Source organism: Onychostoma macrolepis, chromosome 14 (assembly GCF_012432095.1).
Source record: "Onychostoma macrolepis isolate SWU-2019 chromosome 14, ASM1243209v1, whole genome shotgun sequence".
Taxonomy (NCBI): Eukaryota; Metazoa; Chordata; class Actinopteri; order Cypriniformes; family Cyprinidae; genus Onychostoma; species Onychostoma macrolepis.
In genome coordinates this window covers 20,261,005-20,282,874 of record NC_081168.1, presented here as the reverse complement: position 1 = coordinate 20,282,874, position 21,870 = coordinate 20,261,005, and the positions used below count along the sequence as shown (strand labels likewise).

General features: G+C 36.6%; 1 protein-coding gene across 2 annotated transcripts in view; it reads right to left on the bottom strand.

Annotated features, from left to right (window-relative positions):
* psd2 (pleckstrin and Sec7 domain containing 2) overlaps positions 1–21,228 on the bottom strand; it is a 36,397-nt gene extending 15,169 nt beyond the window's left edge. The window contains exons 1-3 of one of the 2 annotated variants that reach the window (XM_058797805.1): positions 21,037–21,228; positions 11,919–12,382; positions 9,850–10,569 (exon numbers count right to left, since the gene is read on the bottom strand). In XM_058797805.1, the coding sequence (XP_058653788.1) occupies positions 9,850–10,569; positions 11,919–12,298 (1,100 nt within the window). In that variant the 5' untranslated portion in view covers positions 12,299–12,382; positions 21,037–21,228. Of the gene's footprint in view, positions 1–9,849; positions 10,570–11,918; positions 12,383–21,036 lie in introns of those variants that run through there. The other variant, XM_058797807.1, reaches the window with a different exon arrangement.
* Positions 21,229–21,870: the final 642 nt, after the last annotated feature.

Below are 21,870 nucleotides of genomic sequence, written 5' to 3'. Positions count from 1 at the left end.
ATCTAGACTGTGCAATGTAATGTGTCTTGAGATGTGTTTTTGAAAGCAAGATAACTTGACACTTTGACTTTAAAACACTTCTCTGAGAGAGTTTTATGCCAAGCTTCTTGGACAACTAGTCATCAATTGTGACTATATACACTGCTATTTAAAGGTTTGGGGTTAAAAGAAAAATAAATTAATATTTTTATTTAGAATAAATGCTCTTCTTTTGAACTTTCTATTCATCAAGGAATACTTAAAAAGATTTTCCATCACAACTTTTTTCAACATTGATAATAATATGAAATATTTCTTTATAAGCAAATCAGCATATTAGAATAAGTCAGGATCATGTGACACAGAAGACTGGAGTAATGATGAAAATTCAGCTTTTCATCACAAGAATAAATTGCATTTTAAAATATATTAACATAAACTGCAATATTTAACAATATTTTATACTGTATTTTTGATCAAATAAATGCAGCCTAGGCCAAATGAATTGTAAAGGACAAATTAAAAGGATGCTGTCATCACTCTGTGAGCAGACATGAAGAGAAACGCACTGCGAATACAGATGGCATATGCTTACTGGTCAACAGTTTAGTCATGATGCATGTCCACAGCCCTCTGAATAAATTATGGCTGTCATTTTCATTGTGGGTGATTCAAATTTTTTTGCATAATTTGATTAGCACAATTGCATTAGCTCTAAACTCGATAAGGAACGGTAATGTGTTGGTTGCCATGGCGCCAGTAGAACCTGGTGTTCCAGGAGAGAGAAAGAGGGTGTAATTTGTGTCCCTCCCAAGCAGATGGCCCCTTCATCAGCATTACCCACAATGCCCTAGAAAAGCCCAGACAAATCTCACACGGTACAGAGCGAGCAGTCAAGCAGGCATGATTGCACAGGGTACATACTGTAATTCTAGGTGAAGAACAAAGTAACAGGAACGCGTGATGAGCAGTAGTTCAAGGTGATGAATGATTCCCAATTTCATCCGGAGACCACAAAAGTATTTCAGAATTTGCTGAAAATATACCCACCATCAGGACATTCTAGATGTAGATAAATTTGCTTCTTTATCAGAACAGATTTGGAGAAATTTAGCATTACATCACTTGTTTACCAATGGATCCTCTGCAGGGAATGGGTGCTGAGTCCAAACAGCTGATAAAAACATCACGATAATCAACAAACCACCAATTAATGTCTTGTGAAGCAAAAAGCTGTTTGTAAATCCATCATTTAGATGCTTTAAACTTCAAATCATTTGGAGTCAGCTTCCGGCTAAAATTTCAGTCCTCTATTCATAATGCTTCTTGCTACAGTGAAAAAGTCATCTCACCTCAATCAGAAAAGAGGAGTATGCACAGACCAAGCACAGTTTGTAAATGAAAACAGTCCAAAACTATTCTAAGGGGATGGACTTTTCCACTAGAGGAAGCATTATAATGGATTATGGACTGGTATTTTGGCCAAAAGTGATGGTTTAAAACACCTTAAAACACCTTTGTCTCTTACCAATGCACAGCTTTTCACTTCACAAGACGATAATTGATGGACTGAAGTTGTGTGGATTACTTGTGTATTATTGTGATGTTTTTATCAGCTGTTTAGACTCTCATTCTGACGGCACCCATTCAGCAATACATTACAACATTACATAAAGGTATGACGAAATGTCATCTGAGTTTAGGTTGTACACTTTCCCTCTTCCTGTCAAGCAAAGCACTCACTGAATCATCACAAATGACTCACATCTACAGTATGTGAGGACATGTGTCTGCACAGAGACAGGTGTGAATTAGATCGTCAGACTCTCTGACTGGTTCAGCGCCCCTGACATAATCTTTCAGCAGTCAGGTGTCAAAACAGCTGGCCGTTTGTATTTTAGTCCTGTGTACATAATGACTGAACAAACCTGATCGGAAAGCAATAATTCTCCATCTGCCACCGGGCTGCTGTGATCAATAATAATGATAGATTGCACAGTTATAGTATTATCGATTCCTAAAGGAACCCAAGTAGGACATTGCCATGGACATATAATATTACAGGAGCCAATGAGCTGTGTTTGTGTGACATTTAAGTAAATAATCTCATTATCATTTATTATTTTTTTATACATATTTTCTCCAAGATCCTCCACGGGAAAACGGGAAAACAGACAGACAGACAAATACATAGTTTAAACGTTTGGGCAAGATTTATTTTTTTTATTAATTTTTTAAAGAACTGAATACTTTTTCAGCAAGAATCCACTAACATGAACAGAAGTGACAGTAAAACTAATTATATTCTGTTTCAAATAAATACTGCTCTATTGAACTTCTATTCATCAAAGAATCCTGGAAAAAAAATTATCAGTTTTTACAACACTGTTAAGCACAGCACAACACTGATTTGCCGTTGGAGGAATAAATTACCTTTTAAAATATTTTAAAATAGAAAACAACTTATTTTAAATTGTAATGATATTTCACAATAGAACCGCTTTTACTGTATTTTCAATCAAATAAATGCAGCCTAGGCCAAATGAATTGTAAAGGACAAATTAAAAGGATGCTGTCATCACTCTGTGAGCAGACATGAAGAGAAAGCACTGCGAATACAGATGGCATATGCTTACTGGTCAACAGTTTAGTCATGATGCATGTCCACAGCCCTCTGAATAAATTATGGCTGTCATTTTCATTGTGGGTGATTCAAATTTTTTGCATAATTTGATTAGCACAATTGCATTAGCTCTAAACTCGATAAGGAACGGTAATGTGTTGGTTGCCATGGCGCCAGTAGAACCTGGTGTTCCAGGAGAGAGAAAGAGGGTGTAATTTGTGTCCCTCCCAAGCAGATGGCCCCTTCATCAGCATTACCCACAATGCCCTAGAAAAGCCCAGACAAATCTCACACGGTACAGAGCGAGCAGTCAAGCAGGCATGATTGCACAGGGTACATACTGTAATTCTAGGTGAAGAACAAAGTAACAGGAACGCGTGATGAGCAGTAGTTCAAGGTGATGAATGATTCCCAATTTCATCCGGAGACCACAAAAGTATTTCAGAATTTGCTGAAAATATACCCACCATCAGGACATTCTAGATGTAGATAAATTTGCTTCTTTATCAGAACAGATTTGGAGAAATTTAGCATTACATCACTTGTTTACCAATGGATCCTCTGCAGGAATGGGTGCTGAGTCCAAACAGCTGATAAAAAATACTAGTCAGAAGCTAACAGCCAAGTTGAGAATTCAGTTTCAAAATGTGCAATTTGTTTACCAGTAATACCAGAAATAAATACTAAAATAAACGAAAATACTCAAAATAAGTATCTTTACAGTAGTTATTAAACTTTAAAGAAACTTAAAACAGCTTTGAAAAATAAATGTTAAAAGAGTTCTGCATTCTCAGAGGTCTCTGTTTACTTGGAAACTAAATTATGAATGTACTCCAGAGACTAACTTCAGTATGTGAAAAATATGGATTATTTCAAGTCTAAAATATGTGAGCTCACAACAAACTGGAACATGTGATGCAGCCCAAAGATGTGCTACAATATTTCCATTCAGCAGTGACTCACCTCCATACAGGCAGAATGGATACAGATAACGTACAACATTCACACACAGACCATCACTTCATGACAAAACGCTCTATCCTTCTGAATTCATCCACCCGTAACGCTTTATGTTTTAGAATTTGCAGTTATCGCTTCAAGATCAGGATGTGGGGCCAAGCTGCTATGATGTATGATACAGTAAAGCGCCTTGTTGGTGCGTGTGAGTCTGCTATCTGTGGTATTTGCATGCTTCAGTAACCTGCAGTCACAACATGTTTGTCCCTTCATCAACAAACATCAGATCATTCAGCTGGATGACCATCATAATTGGTTACAATAATCATCACAGCTGATGCCGCTCTACCATCCAAACTAATAATCATCCTTCTCTTTCTCTATACTCAGTATCACCTCAACTAGAGTTAACAGATTAGCTTCAGATGCAGAAACTGATCTGCACTAAAAGCACTTTCTATGAATAAATTGTATTTTAAATGTATTTTAATTTGTCTACATTTCTACTGTACTCAATCTTACCTTTTGAAACTTGGCAGCACTGCAAATAGGCCTATATTGTTGGCTCTCTTCTTAGACACAGTGCTATTTTAGTATTATGTATAAACTGTTAAAGTATTTATTAATATTTCTAATTAGTTTAATTATTTTGTATTTTCTGTTTTCATTTTGTTTCAATTTTAAGAATTCTGTTATATTTTTATTAGTTTTTGTTTAGTTTAGTTAGTTAGTTAGTACATTTAGCACTTCTGTAAGCACAAGTTTAGTTAGTTGCCAAGGCAAAATTAAATAAATTATTTTAGTATTATTTATATACTATTAAAATATTTATTAATTTTTTAATTAGCTTAATTATTTTTATTATTTAATATTTTCTGTTTAATTTTAGTTTTAGTTTTAATTTTAATAATTCTGTTATATTGTATCAGTTTTTGTTTAGTTAATATGTATATAGAGACAGAAATTACATTTATTTATTTAATTAGTTAAAGTAATTTTAGCACAATTTTAGCACCAAGGTCAAATTTCAAATTATTTTTAAAAACTCGTTCATTTTAATTTAAGTTTTTTTAATCTAACATTAATATTTACAATTACAATTACTAAAATCAATTTTGAATAGTTTTAGATTTAGTTTCCAAAAACAACACTGTTTGGAGACTATTTAGGATTAATTATCTCTTTCTGTCACAAGATATTATGGCTGCCAACTTGAAAATGAACAGTAAATATTCATGACATGAACATGGCTTTTTACATTCCATAGCCATACAACATAATGGCATCTGAGACAGTTATGATTCTATGGACCTTTAATGGAAAGGATATTAAGTTAATGGACCTCTTGAACCTTCATTGGAATCCCCTTGCTCTGAGATTCACTTTAGCATTTTTCCAGGGCACTTAAAAGCTCCAAAATTACAAAAAAACATAAATGTATCATAAAAGTCATTCACATGACTTGTGCACAGCAGCTTTGTGTAAGGAAAAGACTGAAACTGAAGTTATTCACTGAAAATCTGGAGTGCATTTATCTTTATGGTGCTTTCGAGTGTTGTTTGAAGCTTGACGGCTCCAATCCTCATTTAAGTCAGGATATTCTTCTGTGTACACCTTTTTGTGTTGCACAGAAGAAATTAAGTCATCTATGGAAGTCATATGGAATGACATGTGGGTGAGTAAATAATGACAAAATGTTTATATTTTATATGTTAAAACTATTCCTTTAAACCTTTCTTCTCCATTCTCGCAGTCACTTTAAGCTGCTGAGCAACTCACAGCAGTACTGAAGTGTCAGACAGAGACAGGATAGAGCTAATTATAGACTGGGTCTAAACCCAGTAAAGACAGACTTCTCTGTGATATGGACCTGCGAGGATTTAACAACACGGCACAGTGCCAATGAAAAAGACCCATCATGATTTACTCTGACACATGCACACACACTTACTATAGTAATAACTTTTCTCTCTCTCCTTATCATCTTTTGGTGTTGTCTCCACAGCAACGAGAGATTATTCTCTATCTTCACTTCTGCACTTCTAATAGCTCAGCAGAGTCTCACGGTCAGCTCACTTTCATCTCAGCTCATCCGTGCTCCGTTAGCAGGTCCACACACAGTGCTAAAAAGGCTTTCTGCTCTAGCCGGCATTTTCCTGAAGCTAACAAACTAACTGACCCATAGATATTTTACAGCTTATGCTCCATAAGGTGTGCAGCTAAGAAAAGTAATAGATTTACACTCTGCTAAAGCCTAAATGGTAACTGAGTATTGAAAAGATTGTTACCTATGGAAATATGTAATAAAATAATACATTTTATGAGGATTATGTTTTAAGTCAACATGAAACCTCAAAACCTCTTTTCAAAGGAGGATCAAATGACTGCTTTTCAATAAATTGCTATATATATGTATTATGCTATTATGAATATGTATTATGCGTGTGTGTGTGTGTGTGTGCGTATATATACACACACACATACGCTAATACATTATATAAAAATATATTAATTGTACACTGTAAAAAAACAAACAGTTGAGCCAACGTAAAATTTTAAGGCAACCAGCTTCAGCAGATTTTTGAGTTTCCTCAACTTGTCGTTTTAAGTTTATACAACAAAAATTTGAGAATCTCCTACAAAAATAAGTTGAGCAAACTCAAAAATCTGCTGAAGCTGGTTGCCTTAAAATTTTAAGTTGGCTCAACTGTTTTTTTTTTTTTACAGTGTACAAAAATTAGAAACATATATATTTTTCTCATGAAAATATTCACAAAAACAAAAATATATAGTAAAAATATATATTAAAAACATTACTGATTGATAAATTGTAATGATTTAAAAAAATGAATTGAAATTGCGATACATTGAAAGGTACATAATGACTCAAAGAAATACATAAAAAAGTAAATGAATAAATATATATGCACTTTCAATTTTTTTTCTTGTTTAAAAGAGTTTTAGATATAGTTACTGGAACACAAGACAAAGATAGTGATTAAGAAAATGTTTTTTGCAATGTATGGATTAAAACTAGAGGATATATATTTTATTCTACATGGGTTTAAGACATATTTCAGGAAGTGTATAACACTAATAGACTACAAACGCTGTTATCAAAGGATGTGAGCATCAATACCTGCAAGAGTAATTGAGTAAATAATATTGATTTCACACAAGCAAGATGCCTTTGAAAAAGAAAAGGCCTGTGTTTTTGGAGAAAAACAAAGGATTACAATAGTAATCCTTTCTCTTTGTTGTATGGAAGTATGCACGTGTGTGTGTGCAATGTTTATCACAGCCAGTGTGTAGATGTCAGAAAGAGAGAGATTGTGTGTGTGTGTGTGTGTACAGCTCTCCTGCATCCTGTAGGGATAATCATCAGCTAGACAGCACTCACCCGCTGCTCTTACACACACAACCAGGATGGAGCGGAACCAGACAGGAAGTTTGCATGTGTGTGTGTGTGTGTGTGATGGGGGTGCACATGAGTGTGGATTTGTGAGTATGTGTGTGACAATGAAAGATAAAGAAGGAGATTATGAGTGTCTGATAAAGACAGAATAAATGAGTGTGTTCTTTTGTGTGGATAGGTGCAGGCTTCAGAAAGGCGTGGGGGTGGTAAAGGAGGTGGGGTCGCGGCTGAGATGATTGTTTCTGTGCCTATGTCACCAAACGGGTGAAAAAAACCCACAAATTAGCGACCGCCTGAGGTGCAATACATAAAAATGCATCACATTTCATGTCACATATTGACCTTTGTATGGCAGTCAGAGCAGACAGATCAATCACTTAATCGTGTCTAAACTCAGGTCAGTCTCAGTGGAGAGGTAATGAAGCATGAACCTTCAGAAAATGAACAGATTGCTCTTGAGATGGCAGGAGAGAGTGTTATGTGTTTCAGCAGTGTGAATTCCTAATAGAAAATAATTGCTATCTTACATAAAAGCATGCATTCACTTGCTCACTCACTCATGCACAGCAAAGAACACTTTGAACTGAGGGATTTGTTGATGAACAGTTTGGGATTCACTTGCATTTCCTCTTATTTTCATTAAACACTAATAATATGAATATATTTTAAATACATGTCAAAATCAAAGTTTTATGGCTTTAAGTCAACGATAGGTTGCATTCCGGATTAGGACTGACTAAATGACAACTCAGTTGACTGAAAATGTGAATACTGAAGTGGACGTATGGTGGTTATGGTCCTGGTAGTAAGGCCTCGAAATGCTATAGCATTCTTTTTTTGTCCAATAAAATGCCCTTTTGAATGCAAACATCCTTTGCCTTTAACTAGCAATAGCAAGTAGCAAATCCAAGGTTTACAGCTGCAACGTAAGCTAAAGGCTGTTGGCTATTTAAAGAAGGACGCCTTCTGTATGTCAAAACTAACTTCCTGTTTCAAAAGCTTATGCATCTGGTCCACAAATTATAATGCTAAAAATATGATCAAATGTATAAAAACAAAAGGTTTAAGATATAGATAAACAGAGCTTGCATTTATTTTAAGTTCTCATATACCACACACACGCGCGCACGCACGCACATTCGTATATTTATTTACAGAAACTGAACTGAAATGTTAAATGCATTTTCAATGCAATTCTGAATGCAGCACAACTAGACTATGTTTTAAGTAACTCCCTAGTAATCATGATGCTTGTGAGGCTCTGAGGATTTGATAATTACCAGCATATGTTCTTTTCCTTCTGTTAGCGGTTGTAGACACTGTGCAGCACTCATTTTGTTCTCTGTGATGAGTTTATCAACCACATTCAACCACCATGCAACTCCAAAGAACTGCTAATGAAAAACACATGTGGCTAGTGTAGTGTTACCATCCTCTGGTACACCACAGGCTAATAAAGTTAGCCTCTAATGCTAAAATACGGTAGTTTTAATGAATAGTGTGCAATATGGAGGTCAACTGGACATGACCAAATGTAGTCTTGACCCTGTCAGTGACTAAAATCTAACTGCATTAATACAGAAGGACACTAATGGAGGCATAGACAAGCGGCACTTGGATAAAGCACAGTGTGACTGAAAACTAGAGCAAGGCTCCCGTCGTGAAAGAGGAAAGCCAAAGGCGATGATGTCACTCCCTAAAAACAATGCCTCATTCAGGCAGACTAGGGGGCAGGAAGCTGCTAGTCATTTAAAACTGGGGAGGAAAAAAACGACAACATCTGCTGCTGCGTCCAGTCCAGATGGATGCAAAGAGAGAGGGAGAGTGAGACAGCAGCAATATTAGACCTATCCTTCATTTGCTCCCAGAGGTGGAAATCTTTCCTCTTGGATACTGGCTCAGATCCGTGCAATATAAAAAAGTTTCCAGTCAGCTAGGTCACAGTGTGATACTCCCTTCAAAACAGACACCATAGGCTCTCATTTTCAAACCAGGCTTATTAGAAAACGTGCACGTGGAAACATTTCTGCAAAACGATATAACGATGCTTCTTGCACATTTTTCAACACTTTCAAAGTGAAATGTCCATTGTGTGGACGCTAAAAGAACTTTAAGTTTTATGAATTCTGGCTATGTTTTGTTGTTAATTGTATCGTGTAAATTTGGAAATGAAACTTCCGTTGAGTGGCTCTAAAAGGTTAATGCTCTATCGTGTTTGAAAACATTAAATCTGATTGTGAACCTAATGGATAGTGTTAACAAAAGCAAATGTGAGATAAAAACGCATCTGTTGAAGCAACCATGCCATTTTGCTTACTTCTACAAGCGAGTACCAGGTGAGCTTCCAAGCAAGTTTACTACATTAGAAAAGCCATACATTTTGAGAGAGTTACTGTATGTGACGCAGATGTCATAATGTATTAATTTACAAATCATGCACTATGGTAAAAGTGTTTCGAGGTCATAACATAGTATTGTGCAAGACAATGTGTGAAAATAACTCTTTACTAATCAATAATCTGCCCCCATAATAATGATTTGTGTGAAAAGAAAAGAAGATTTTTGGTGCTTCTATTCCTGCTACAGTTCATTCATTTGGATTTGTATGTGTTTTTGTAAAAATGTATGTACAGGCATGTTTTTCCAATGAGCCTAGGTTGCTCATTTTTATGCAGTTTGGATCAGAGTAACAAACAGCAAATAGTCATTGACTGTGGATTGAATCTTGACTCCATTCCAGATGAGCCATTGTCTGTGCTGGGAAGAAAGCATGAAGCATGAAACTTGTTGCTCACTAGTTTGAGACCATGTTATTAACTTGTGCTGCATGCCATCTACTGGGCAGATCAAGAAGATGATTTAGTTGCATCCCTACCTGATAGAGTTTGGCATCGTTCCTCCACTCTCTCCATTCCCAGGCAGCTCAATGTGGAATCCATTAGGGATGCTCCATTGTGCCGGCTGGCTCAAGACATTTTCTGACCTGCTTCCTGGAATAGTGGTCCGTAGCGGACTTGCAGAGCTGGCTTCATCCCTTGCCGTCTCCGTCCCCAGCTCAGACTCGCCCTCAGCCCCTTCCTGCACGGTCTCCAGCTCCAGCTCCCCAGGTTCAGGGCCCATTAGGGCCCTCTGCTGGATGAGAGGGGTGAGCGGTGCCTCGAAGCTGACGCAGCTGTCCGTCTCGTCGGTGAGCGACAGCACGTCCAGTGAATCCAGACTGCTGTAGCAAGTCCCGCCTCTCAGAAGCTCTGATTCAACGATGCGTTCAAACGTGGAGCTGAAGCCATCCTGGCTCTCTTTCGTTCTGTCGTACTCTTCCTCTCCGTCGTCCTCTTCCTCATCCACAGCTGTGATCTTGGCGACCTGCTCGACGATGCTCTCAAACGTAGAGCTGAAACTGTCCTGATTTCGGGTCTCCCTTTCCTCTCCGCCGTCCTCCCTCTCTTCCTCGTCCTCTACCTCAGCATCTGCTTCTTCTACGGAGAGCTCAAACGTGGAGCTGAAGGCGTCTAGGTTCCCCTGTGCTGAAGGCTCTTCCAGGACTCCCTCCTCATCCTCCTGCCCTTCACTGTCATCTTCAGTCCCGTTCTCGAACCTGCAGTAACAAAGATGCCAGTTAATGCATTCCCAAACCTATCCGGTAATAAACACATCACAGAGACACAACGGGCTAAAGAGGTCTTGCTTTAGACTATACACAAAGGCTCTTAGCCTGGCTGGCATGCGCTGTGCGTGTTCCTATCTTTAGTCGGGCTGCTGTCACAGTTCTTCAGCACGACTGCAGTGGAGGAGTCCCAGCAGAGAGGAGCATCATTCAGGACAGCTCCCCTGCCACGTACAGTGCCCAAAATATCTCCCCACCCTCATTGTAACATGCGTGCCACATCATTTGTGAAGCCTGACACTGAAAATTGCACAGCTAAACTCTGTAATACATGTGTTTCATATTCAAAATATTTTGTAAGACATGAAAAGCCAGGCATTGTGAAATTCATTGTGAAAAGATGGAAGCCTTTCAAGGGGTTTTGTTGATCTTTTGGGGGTCTGTTCAGACTACAGCTTGATCCTTTTTTGAAAGATCGTTAGGATGTGTGTTTTGGAAGTCAATTTTATTTGTTTAGCACTTTTGACCGGTGCAAAATTTCTCTGAAATTAGAGTTGACGAAGTGTCAGAGAAATAATAAAGAAATAATGTGTCAAATACTGAATTTTACTTTCTTACATTCAAACTGCAATTTTGTATCCTGTTTGCTTCCTCAATTTAAATTCAATTCAAATTCAGGATTCTCAGTTCCATTCTGAATAGCATGCAACCCTAATTTGGACCAAAATGTTGATTCAGAGGCTAAAATATGTATTATTAAGTATGTTGACCAGTGACAGTTACAGTCGAACTAAAGTCCTCATCTGTCTGTTCAAGTAAATGTGACATATAGGTCAATATTTAAAGGCTTAAATACATTACCACTCAAAGATTTGGACTTAGTAGGAGTTTTAAATGTTTTTGAAAGAAGTCTGTTATTCTTACTAAGGCTGCATTTATTTGATCAAAAATACAGTGAGAAACAGTAAAATTTTGAAATATTAAAATAACTTATTTCTATTTTAATATATTTTAAAATGTACTTAATTCCTTCGATAGCAAAGCTGAATTTTCAGCATCATTACTCCAGTCTTCAGTGTCACATGATCCTTCAGAAATCATTCTGATATGCTGATTTGGTATTTTTGTTTGATAGATAGAAAGTTTAAAATAACAGCATTTATGTGATTTTTTTTGTAACATTATAAAAGTATTTACTGCCACTTTTAATCAATTTAATGCATCCTGGCTAAATAAAGAAAAAAAGAAAAAGGGATTAAAGGAAGGATTATTGCTTCAGTCTGACAGAAATCAAACTTTTAAAATGTATGTAAATGTACAGTATATCTTATTTTACTAACCTTAGAGAGCACAGGGGCTTGGTTGAGTCCTTTTCTGGGCTCTGAGGTGGCAGCAACTGTGTGTCTTCACCTTTACGGATGTCCCTATTACTGTTTTCTGTTACAGGATCTAAGCTGCTGCCCTCAATCTCACTGTTTCGACCTTCCTCTTCTAATGTCACCTTCTCATCCTCCTTTGCACTGGACTGTGCGTTTCTGTTATTCTCTGTATCTCCGTCTTCTGCTTCACCTTGCTGCTCCTCCTCTGTCTTTGTCCCATTACAGGGCTCCAAATCTTTCGCAGTAGAGCCATCAGCCTCCTCCTCTCCCTCAGGTGCTGGGGGTGTATCTGGAGGTGGGGTGTCTGTGCGGAGGGGGTCATGCTGCCCCTCCTGACTCATGGTGGCCTCCTCAATCACGGTGTCCTGGCAGCCTGGGGTCACAAGGTCAGGGTCAGGAACAAGGGAGGGGGGTAGAGTTCACACCTATTAAGAAAGAAGGTGAGACAGAGCAATGAGATTTGAGAGGTGAGCCCTGAATAATAAAGGATAAGGACCTACTGAGAAAAACTGTCTATTCATAATCCACTCTCATTAGTATGGATAAAACTGTTAAAAACCACCATGGCAAAGAATGCATAAAAGCCCATCTGTTTCCAGAGGAAAAATTGCTTAAATAGTTCATAACTCAAAGTTATGGGAGTTTTTTCCTTTTTTTAAAAACCAGCATACTGGTATAAGTGACTAAGCAACATAGACAGCTTTGTGAATTGAAAGGAGATCTCTCTTAACTGCATACACTTCTAACTAATGGTTGGAAAACTATTAATAACCAACAACTAATTCTTTAACTGAGCAAACAAACCAACTGTAAATGGCCGTTAACAGAAGCCAGAGATGCTGAAGAAGAATGCAAAGAGCAGGCAGAGCAAGATCACTGTTCACCAGCGAAATATCCTAAATACAAAATTGGGGGTTTATATGAATGTTTCTTTGAGAGAAACTGACTGTCTTCACAAAAGTTTAGATGGTATTTTCTTTTCATCTTACCTCCATATAATAATGTAGTTTTTAAATGCTCAGTGCTACTTTGTTTACAAAGGTAACCAATGACATGTTCTATCGCTGCTGTTCCATAAGCGCCACCTGCTGTCAGAGAGTGAATCTGTGTTTTCATTCAGTATGTCTGCTGCTTCTTTTTCATGCAGATTTGTTTTGTTTTTTTAGCATAATTTCACAAAGCTAAGGTCAGACCATTCTGTTTCTGCTTTAAATTTTGAAATTATTCGATCTAATTTATATTAAAAACTGCTCATATTTTAATGTATAATGTTTGTTTGAATCATGATTAAATTTCAGTGTTTCTGCAACTGTTTCATGCAATCTGATTTATTTAAAGGCACAGTCAGGGACAAACCATGATAAACCGCGAACCACCAGAATCCTTAAAAAAAAAAAAACAGTGATACAGATTTTTGGTCAAACCGCCCAGCACTAAATGGTGATTAAAAATCTAACAATACAACAACTAAAACAATAGCTCACATACAGTGACAAAATAAAACTGTCCTTTAAGCAGGCTTGATGCCATAAAGTGACAGGACATTCTGTCCATCGTTTGGCCTTTATTTTTGTGATGTCACTCTTGGTAGCCACACCCACTGTGAAATCTCATTGGTTCAGAATCCCACTCCTGTACATTAAACATCGAATATTTTATTTCAATCAAATGTTCAAGGCAATGGACAAACAAACTGGTTGCCAGTTGCATCACGTCTGGTTAGGAAAAATACAATGAAAAATTAAAATGGATAAATAATTTTGGTCTAGGAAGAATTTGACAGTCATCAAAAATAGTCAACATTTTGATATCTTGACAAATCTAAGAACAAAGTAGAGATCTCTTCTGAAATGCTCTTAAAAATAAAGGTTCCAAAAGTGGCTTTCACAACGATGCCATAGAACAACCATTTTGGGGTTCTGTGGAATGGAAAAGTTCCATGGATGTTAAAGGTTCTTCATGGAACCCCAGATGCCAATAAAGAACCTTTATTTTTAAGAGTGCAGAAGAGACTCGTGTGTGATTAAAGGGGTCTTTTGCTTAGAAGAAATATTTAAGACTTAAGCAAAAGTATTCTTTTGCTCTCCATTTAACCTCAATAATGTCTAGGAAACAATATAACTGAAATAATATAAAGATTTCATCTGAGATTTTTCCATCCCATTTGCTAAGTACTGCAGTCCATCAAATCAGACAAGTGGAGCAAATGTGTCAGGCCGGCATGTAAGACCACAGCTCACTGGACATTACAGGTGACATTAAGCATTCTGAAGACTGAAGCAGTCAGGTGGCAGGATCTTTAAAGTTTAAACAGCGATTCAGACTCCATTATCTGCTGTCATCTTTGTGTTTTATCAGCCCTGCAGAAATGCAGGCCGGTGAGAATGCATTATCTTTGACTCAGCAAACCTCAAGCGCCACTGATGTTTTACATGCTAGAGTCACACACACTTACAATACAAGACGCAGACCAGAACGATCCGCTGAGGGTGAATTTAAGGGTCAGTCTGAGTCTAATTTTAAATGCTGCTCTGATTTCTAACATCTGCTCTGGGGAATCTTCCCTAAACTCAGCGGGCGGCGGCAGCACCGGACAGGACAGATGTTTTTTCAGATGATTTTACTTCTGTAATGTTACAACATCTGCCGAACATTAATCAATAGACCGCACTAGCGATGGGAAAACTGGATCATTTTACTCACTTGGATCTTTGAATCTCATTCAGCAAAATAGACTAATCTTTATTCAAGTCATTAATTTGAGTAGAGTTAAATTAAAATATTTAATTTTTAATTTCCAAATTCCCTGAGATACTCCAATTAGATAATGCATCCAAAGACTAATTAAGAAAAACAGAAATGATCTCCCAGTCCCTACTGCGTTTTCTGAACCAAATCTTTCACTCGTTTTTCACGTGACAGATGCAAAAATGAAAAGTTCATGAGCGATCCATCACTAGCCCGCACAGCCTAAAAGGAAATTAATTTCACAGGTGGAGAGAGTTATTACATTTTAATGAAAGATTACAAAAAACAAACTTTTTTGGACAATCTTCATTTAGAATAATGTGCCTTAAGGAATCTGGAATAATAGGATCAGGAATGTGTTGTTACAAAAGAAATCTGGTCTATTTTAATTTCACATCGACTTTGAAGCTGAAATCTGCTGCTAGCATCACCAAAAGAATTGCAAAATAATGACAAAAATAATTCACACACAGATTTCCAGAACACTACCTCCATTTGGTCGATCAAAACTTTTGAAATAAGTCTCATACACTCACCAAGGCTACATTAATTAAAATTTGAAATATTATTACAATTTAAAATATCTATTTTCTATTTGAATGTATTTTAAAATGTAATTTATTCCCGTGACGTAAAGCTGAATTTTCTGCATCATTACTTTTTTAGTCTTCAGTGTCACATAATCCTTCATAAATCATTTTAATATGCTGATTAGCTGCTCAATAAACATTTATTATTAACAATATTGAAAACAGTTGTGCTGATTAATAATAATTTTGTGGAAATTGAGACCCATCTATTTCAGGATTATCTGATAAACAAAGCATTTATTTAAAATCTTTTGTAACGTGTTTTTACTGTCACTTTTGATCAATTTAATGCATCCTTACCATATAAAAGTATTATTTTAATTAGAAAAACAAAACTTTTGAACAATAGTATAGCGTACAGTTGTCTCTGCACATTAAACTGAGAAGTACACTTAAGTGTGACTTTTAAATTCATATTCAGAGCATTTTCTCTTGGGCTCTTCATTAAACCCAGTGAACAGGACAGATGCTTAGTGGCACATCATTACATGTTTAATACTCATTTACCAGATGAAACCAAATGGACAGACACACAAACACAGGCTGGAATTTAAACAGCACACATGTACAGAAAATCCCTCTCTCTGGCAGAGAAACAGTCTAACATCCTCCGAGTTAAATGTGAAGCTCAGCTGCTTTTTTTTTTTTTTCTGAAGCTCTGACTCAGACGGTGCTCTTTAAAGCTTTCTAATGCCGAACATCTGATCGAATCCAACCGCAGTAAAACCCAAGTTTCCATTACATTAAAGCTCTATGGCCCAAACTCCCATTACATTAGGCAACAAATCAAATCTCTTCATGTCTATATTCAGTGCTGTTTGACAGAATACACACCAATTCATCTTAATCGTACCAGTTACACATTATTTCGATTGAATTAGGTCAACGGTGTGTGAACTGTGTGTAGTTTCCTACATTATTGTACCATTTACCCCTGCTATCCCCCCCTAAACGCTAGAGACATGGGAATTTTAAAAACACACACTGTCCCACACCACAATGAACATTTTGATGTGACATTTAGCAAAAGACGCTCTCAGAAAGTTACCTTTGACCTTGGCTCTTCATTCAAACACACGTGGTTAATGTTTGACATTCTGCATGGGCGCTCAGTACCCAAAGTCCATCCCAGCTGCAGATGATCTTTTCACATGGAAAGCACATCTAGACTCACATGCATGATTCCATCACACACAGACACAAACACACACTCAGGCTCAGCTGCTGTGCAGTACCCTGTTGTCATGCTGGCTATTCCTGAGAGCCTCTGAGCTCTGTATCTGCCAGATACCCATAATTCCTACAGCAGCAGCACACGCCCATTAAACAACATGACAGATCATTCACTGAGGATGTATGAGTGTGACGTATGACTGTGTATGTGTCAAGATATGCCTGTATTGGCAGTAACAACAATAGGGATCAACAATAAGGATTTTTTTCTGGGCAATTAGGCTGATTTTTACGTACCCACCAAAAAAAATAAAAAAAATAAATAAATAAAATTAAAAAAATATATATATATAAATAAAAAAAAATACTATCTGCACACTGAAAAGGTGTTTTTTAGAGCCACAAAAGATTTCTGTTTCAAATGCTGTTCTTTTGAACTTTATATTCAAAGAATCCAGAAAAAAAAGCTTTTCGCAAACATATTAAGCGGTTTTAATTGTTTCTTGAATCAGTATATTAGAATGACTTCTGAAGGATAATGTGACATTGGAGACTGGAGCAATGATGCTGAAAATTCAGCTTTGCATCACAGGAATAAATTAATTTTTAAAATATATTCGAATAGAAAACTGTCATTTTAAATTGTAATAATATTTTACAATATTACTGTTTCTTACTGTATTTTTGATCAAATAAATGCAGCCTTGTTGAGCATAAGAGACTTAAAATATTATCAACCTCAAAATTAGGTAGTATATGTATTATTATAAGACTTTTTATTCTGAATCTTAATCTGAACCCATTCAGTGCACACACTATTTATTCACACACCCTAAAACAATTTATTGTGCAATTTTATTATTGCTATTATTATTAGCATTTAATTTTTCCTTGAGATATTTATATTTTTAATTAATGATTGTTTTTAAAAGATTTTTTTTTTTTTTACAAAAAGAAAATATTCATATTCATGAATTCATGAACTCACCTTAGCTAGAAAACAATCATTTGTAATTTGTCAATTCCTACTAGTGTTTCTAATCTCTATAATTTTTTTTTGCAAATGCAAATCAACAGAATTTGCATCACAATGTCAAATACAGAGCAGAAAACCAATTACATGGATGTTAAAGATTAATGAATGTAAAAATGTTCTGTTCAAGAGAATCATTCTATCAACTTATTGTTGAGCCCTGAATATGATACTAAAACCTAAATCATCTGTATTGTAAAGACCATCTAGTAGTCTGGGGACAAGTTCACTATATATAACAATAACAGATGTCCTCAAGTGCAAAATGATTCATAAATAAAGCATATAATGCCTTTTATTAAAAAAAACACAAAGATTTCCTTTGGAGTTAGAGGTTTGGTGATCATTATCAGCTTTATATAAAAGACCAAAAATCTGCAGTGTGTCTCATTTAGATGTGTATGTGTGTGTGTGCACTTGACTGATTGACTGAGAGACTTCCAGTATTGTCAGCAGAACAGTAGGGTCTTCAGGGCGATCAATTCTGTTTAATTACTTTCCCTGAACTTGTCCGTCACCTTCACTCTTAACACCACACACACACTGGCACTCATACAACTACTGGCCTTTTAACAAACCCACACACACACACACACACCATTACTGATAGACTCAAAGAACGGCCTTATCTTCAAATCAACAACCTCTACTCAATCACTGCCACCCAAAAAACCTTCAACATGCTTTCAGAGAGATCTGCCTCCACCTTTTGGCTGTCCTGTGATATTTTGAGGTGAAATTTGTTCATTTTATGTGTGTTGGTTTTTCTGCAAGTTCCTTCCGACAGCTTCGGCTTAATCTCACATCTTTATTGATTGGATTAAAATAAGGCAGTATTTCCTCAGGGATCGTGGGTTGGCCACGCAGCAAGGGCCTGACAAAATGTGCAAAGAGGCAGAGAGGAAAACAGAGAGCTGCACTCACGAAAAAATGTGAAAATCTGCAGTTATTGCCATAGACAGCTATTTTGATGCTTTAAAAGGACTTCCAATTGTGTAACCTCATGTAATCCAATTGATTCATGACGTTTTGACTTGAAGAAAGCAGGTAATTCACAGGTTACCATATAAGGCACATTTTGAGGGATCATACTAAACACTTTTACAGTGCAATAAAAAGCATCACAAACCCACAGCCTTTCACAAAAACTCCTACATAATTACCAGTCTTTGTCTTAAATATAATTCACATACATACACACACACATCCATGGAAGAGTTTAGGCCTATATCTTAGGCCCTATAACCATTTCCTCAATATTAATCTAATAATCTATTTGCCTTTCAATAGTCATTGTGAATTGTCCTGTGTTGCCACAAATTAATAAATAATAGATTAATATGTATACATTATAATGCTTTACAAATATACATATATAATTATAATTATATTATTTTTATTAATATATTTAAGATATTTAAATATAGTAATAATTATAAATATATTAAAATATATTATTTTTATAAATATTTAATATACATTTTAAATATTTTTAATAAATATAATATTATACACAATTACAATTATAATTGCTAGAATTGCTTTTTATAATTATATTATTTGCATTATATTAATTGCATACATATTTTTTATAAATATCTAAATTACATATTTTACAAATATTTATACACACAGGTGGAGGCATATATAAAACAAATATTTAATTATTACATATTTAATCACAAATGTAATTAACTTTTAAATTAATATGTAACGTATGTAAAAAAACATTATTACATATCTAATTATAAATATGTAATACATATTAACATATTACACACACACACACACACACACACACACACACACACACACACACACATATACATACATATATATATATATATATATATATATATATATATATATATATATATATATATATAAATACTTAAAACATGGAAGAATTTAGTTGAATCACAATGGTTGAATTATGGAATGTCACAACAGAATGCATCTTAGTCAATTATATGGTGCACTATGCACTAGGGAGTCAGGGATTCATTATCTTATAAAAAACTTTTTATTTAAAAGTATATTCAGTGATAAAAATAAGCGTAAAAAGTCTAGTGCAACAGTAACAGGGTTAAATGAGACACTATCTATCCATAGTCTAGCCTACTCTCTACAGTCGGACCTATCCAATCTACCTGTCTGGGACTATTAACACAAAAGAGAGCCACTATATTACAAAAACACTTCATCCCCTTCTCCATCTCTATGTAGTCTGGATACCGGATGTCTGCGTGACCCACTAACCCTCTTCAGACGCGAGATGACACCGCCGCACACGCACACCGCGGGCGCAGACACACAAAGACTGACCGTTACAAACGATCAGCACGCGGTATTTAACTCTCTCGGGAGCTGCAGTGCGCTAAATATATCGATGCTGTCTACCTTACCCACATACAGCCGGCTGCGTAATGCTGCCTTTCCGTGCGTAACGAGTTACGGGACATCAAAATAGAGGCTTCAAGATGACAGAGTAAGCGCAGACTGGGTTTTTCCTGACACGTCAGGGGTCCTGTGAAGGAGACCACAGCTGAGTAAACGAGTGTGAACTACTGAGCCGTGCGTAAATGTGATTTAAATCACCTCGTTCTGTCACTTCCACTGTTGTCAAGGTCAGACGTCCTATTGTATCATGTCACCGTATCACTTACAACGTCTTCACTTAAATCATCCCAGAGATATAAATCTCATTAAACGCATCCAGGCTTACACGCACACACCTTTTTAACAGGTAGAGAGAGAGAAGAAGTGATCGTTTAGGGCGTCTTGTGTCTCGTCTGGCACTGGGATGTCTGGTTGTCTGACGCCTATATCCCCGCTGTTTCATTATGATAGTTGGGCTAACAATAGATCAATAAGCATTGCTATTGCATTGCATTGCATTGCATCGTCAGACATAAAACCGTATGCATTTAAGATGCATCATCATTTGCAACCAGAGAGTATTCATGAGGCTGCTATTAAAGCAAGATACTCTGCAGCTGTTCAAAGCATCACAGCTCAGGTTTTGCCTTAAATACAGCCTGTGTCTAACATACAGTGGGTCCTTGTGTTTAAGGCATCGTGGAGTAAAACACACACACACACACACATATACACAGAGAGCCTGAATCACAGCCATATTATCCCCAGCCTCCCAGTGCAGTAACCATGACAACAGGATGGCTGGGAGACACTGCGCTCTCTCAAAAGGCTTCGGCTGGTGCTTTCTTCCTTCCAAAATAGACCCCAGAAGCTTTTCAAGAGCACCTCGTCCTCCATATAAAACAGAAGGGGTCTCTCTCTCTCTAGCATTTAAAACCACCCAGGCCACACATATAACCTGAGAACACGTTGCATTTTCATGCGTACCACAGAGAAAATAACTGCCGGCATTGCAAACGCATGCACCTTAACGTGTGAGCTTTAAATGTGCATCAAAGAGCAAAAGCACTGAGCATACAGTCCGTTTGTGATGCATTGCATGCGTTAACCCAATTATAAGCGTCCTAGATGAATATATGTTAAATAAGATACTCACCACCAAAAAAATTGCAATACAAATCCCTTCGGAAAATGAAGCAATTTTGGCAGAGCGCGCGCGCGTCTTGTCTCCCTATATCATCCGAGCGGATCGATTTGCTGTGTTTAAGGAGGAAGCTGTGCAAAAGGCTTATCAGAACCGAGTCTGACACCTGCCGTTTCCTCTCGCCACAGCGTGGACAGCGCACAGCGACAGAGAGACCGACCGGCTGCGCGCGAGATCTCGGTTGTGTGTGTGAGTGAGCGCGCGAGCTGCGGCGGCTGTCTCGTGCCCCCGCGACGCGCTGGACGAGCAGCACTTCAGACTGTTGCTCACAGTCTTTCCACATCAATAATACATTATAAAGCACAATTCACGCGCACCGGGGGGTTCTAAGAGAATATTCAGACTCATTCGTCTTATATAAGCCATCATGACAATTCAAAATCAATATGACAGGGGGAAAGGCATTTTCAAAAAATGGTGGTTTACATTTCAACAAAATTTAGGGCATTGGAATATGAGCAGTTGATCTGACATGTTTTTACTGTATGTTTACAAATCAAAAAGTGCGTGTGTGTATGTTTTGATTTGTAAACATACAGTAACAACATGTCATATATTTAATATATATATATATATATATATGAATACATTTTAATTTGTAAACATTTTAATATCTCTCAAGAGATATCATATATAGGCTATATGGAATCTGATGATGAATAATATCAATTATTACAATTTATGATATTTATTATCAATTTATTCATACAATTGAAAATGTGTCAATATAATCTGCCTTTTTGAATACCACATAATATTATAAATTACATTAAAAAATCCAACAAA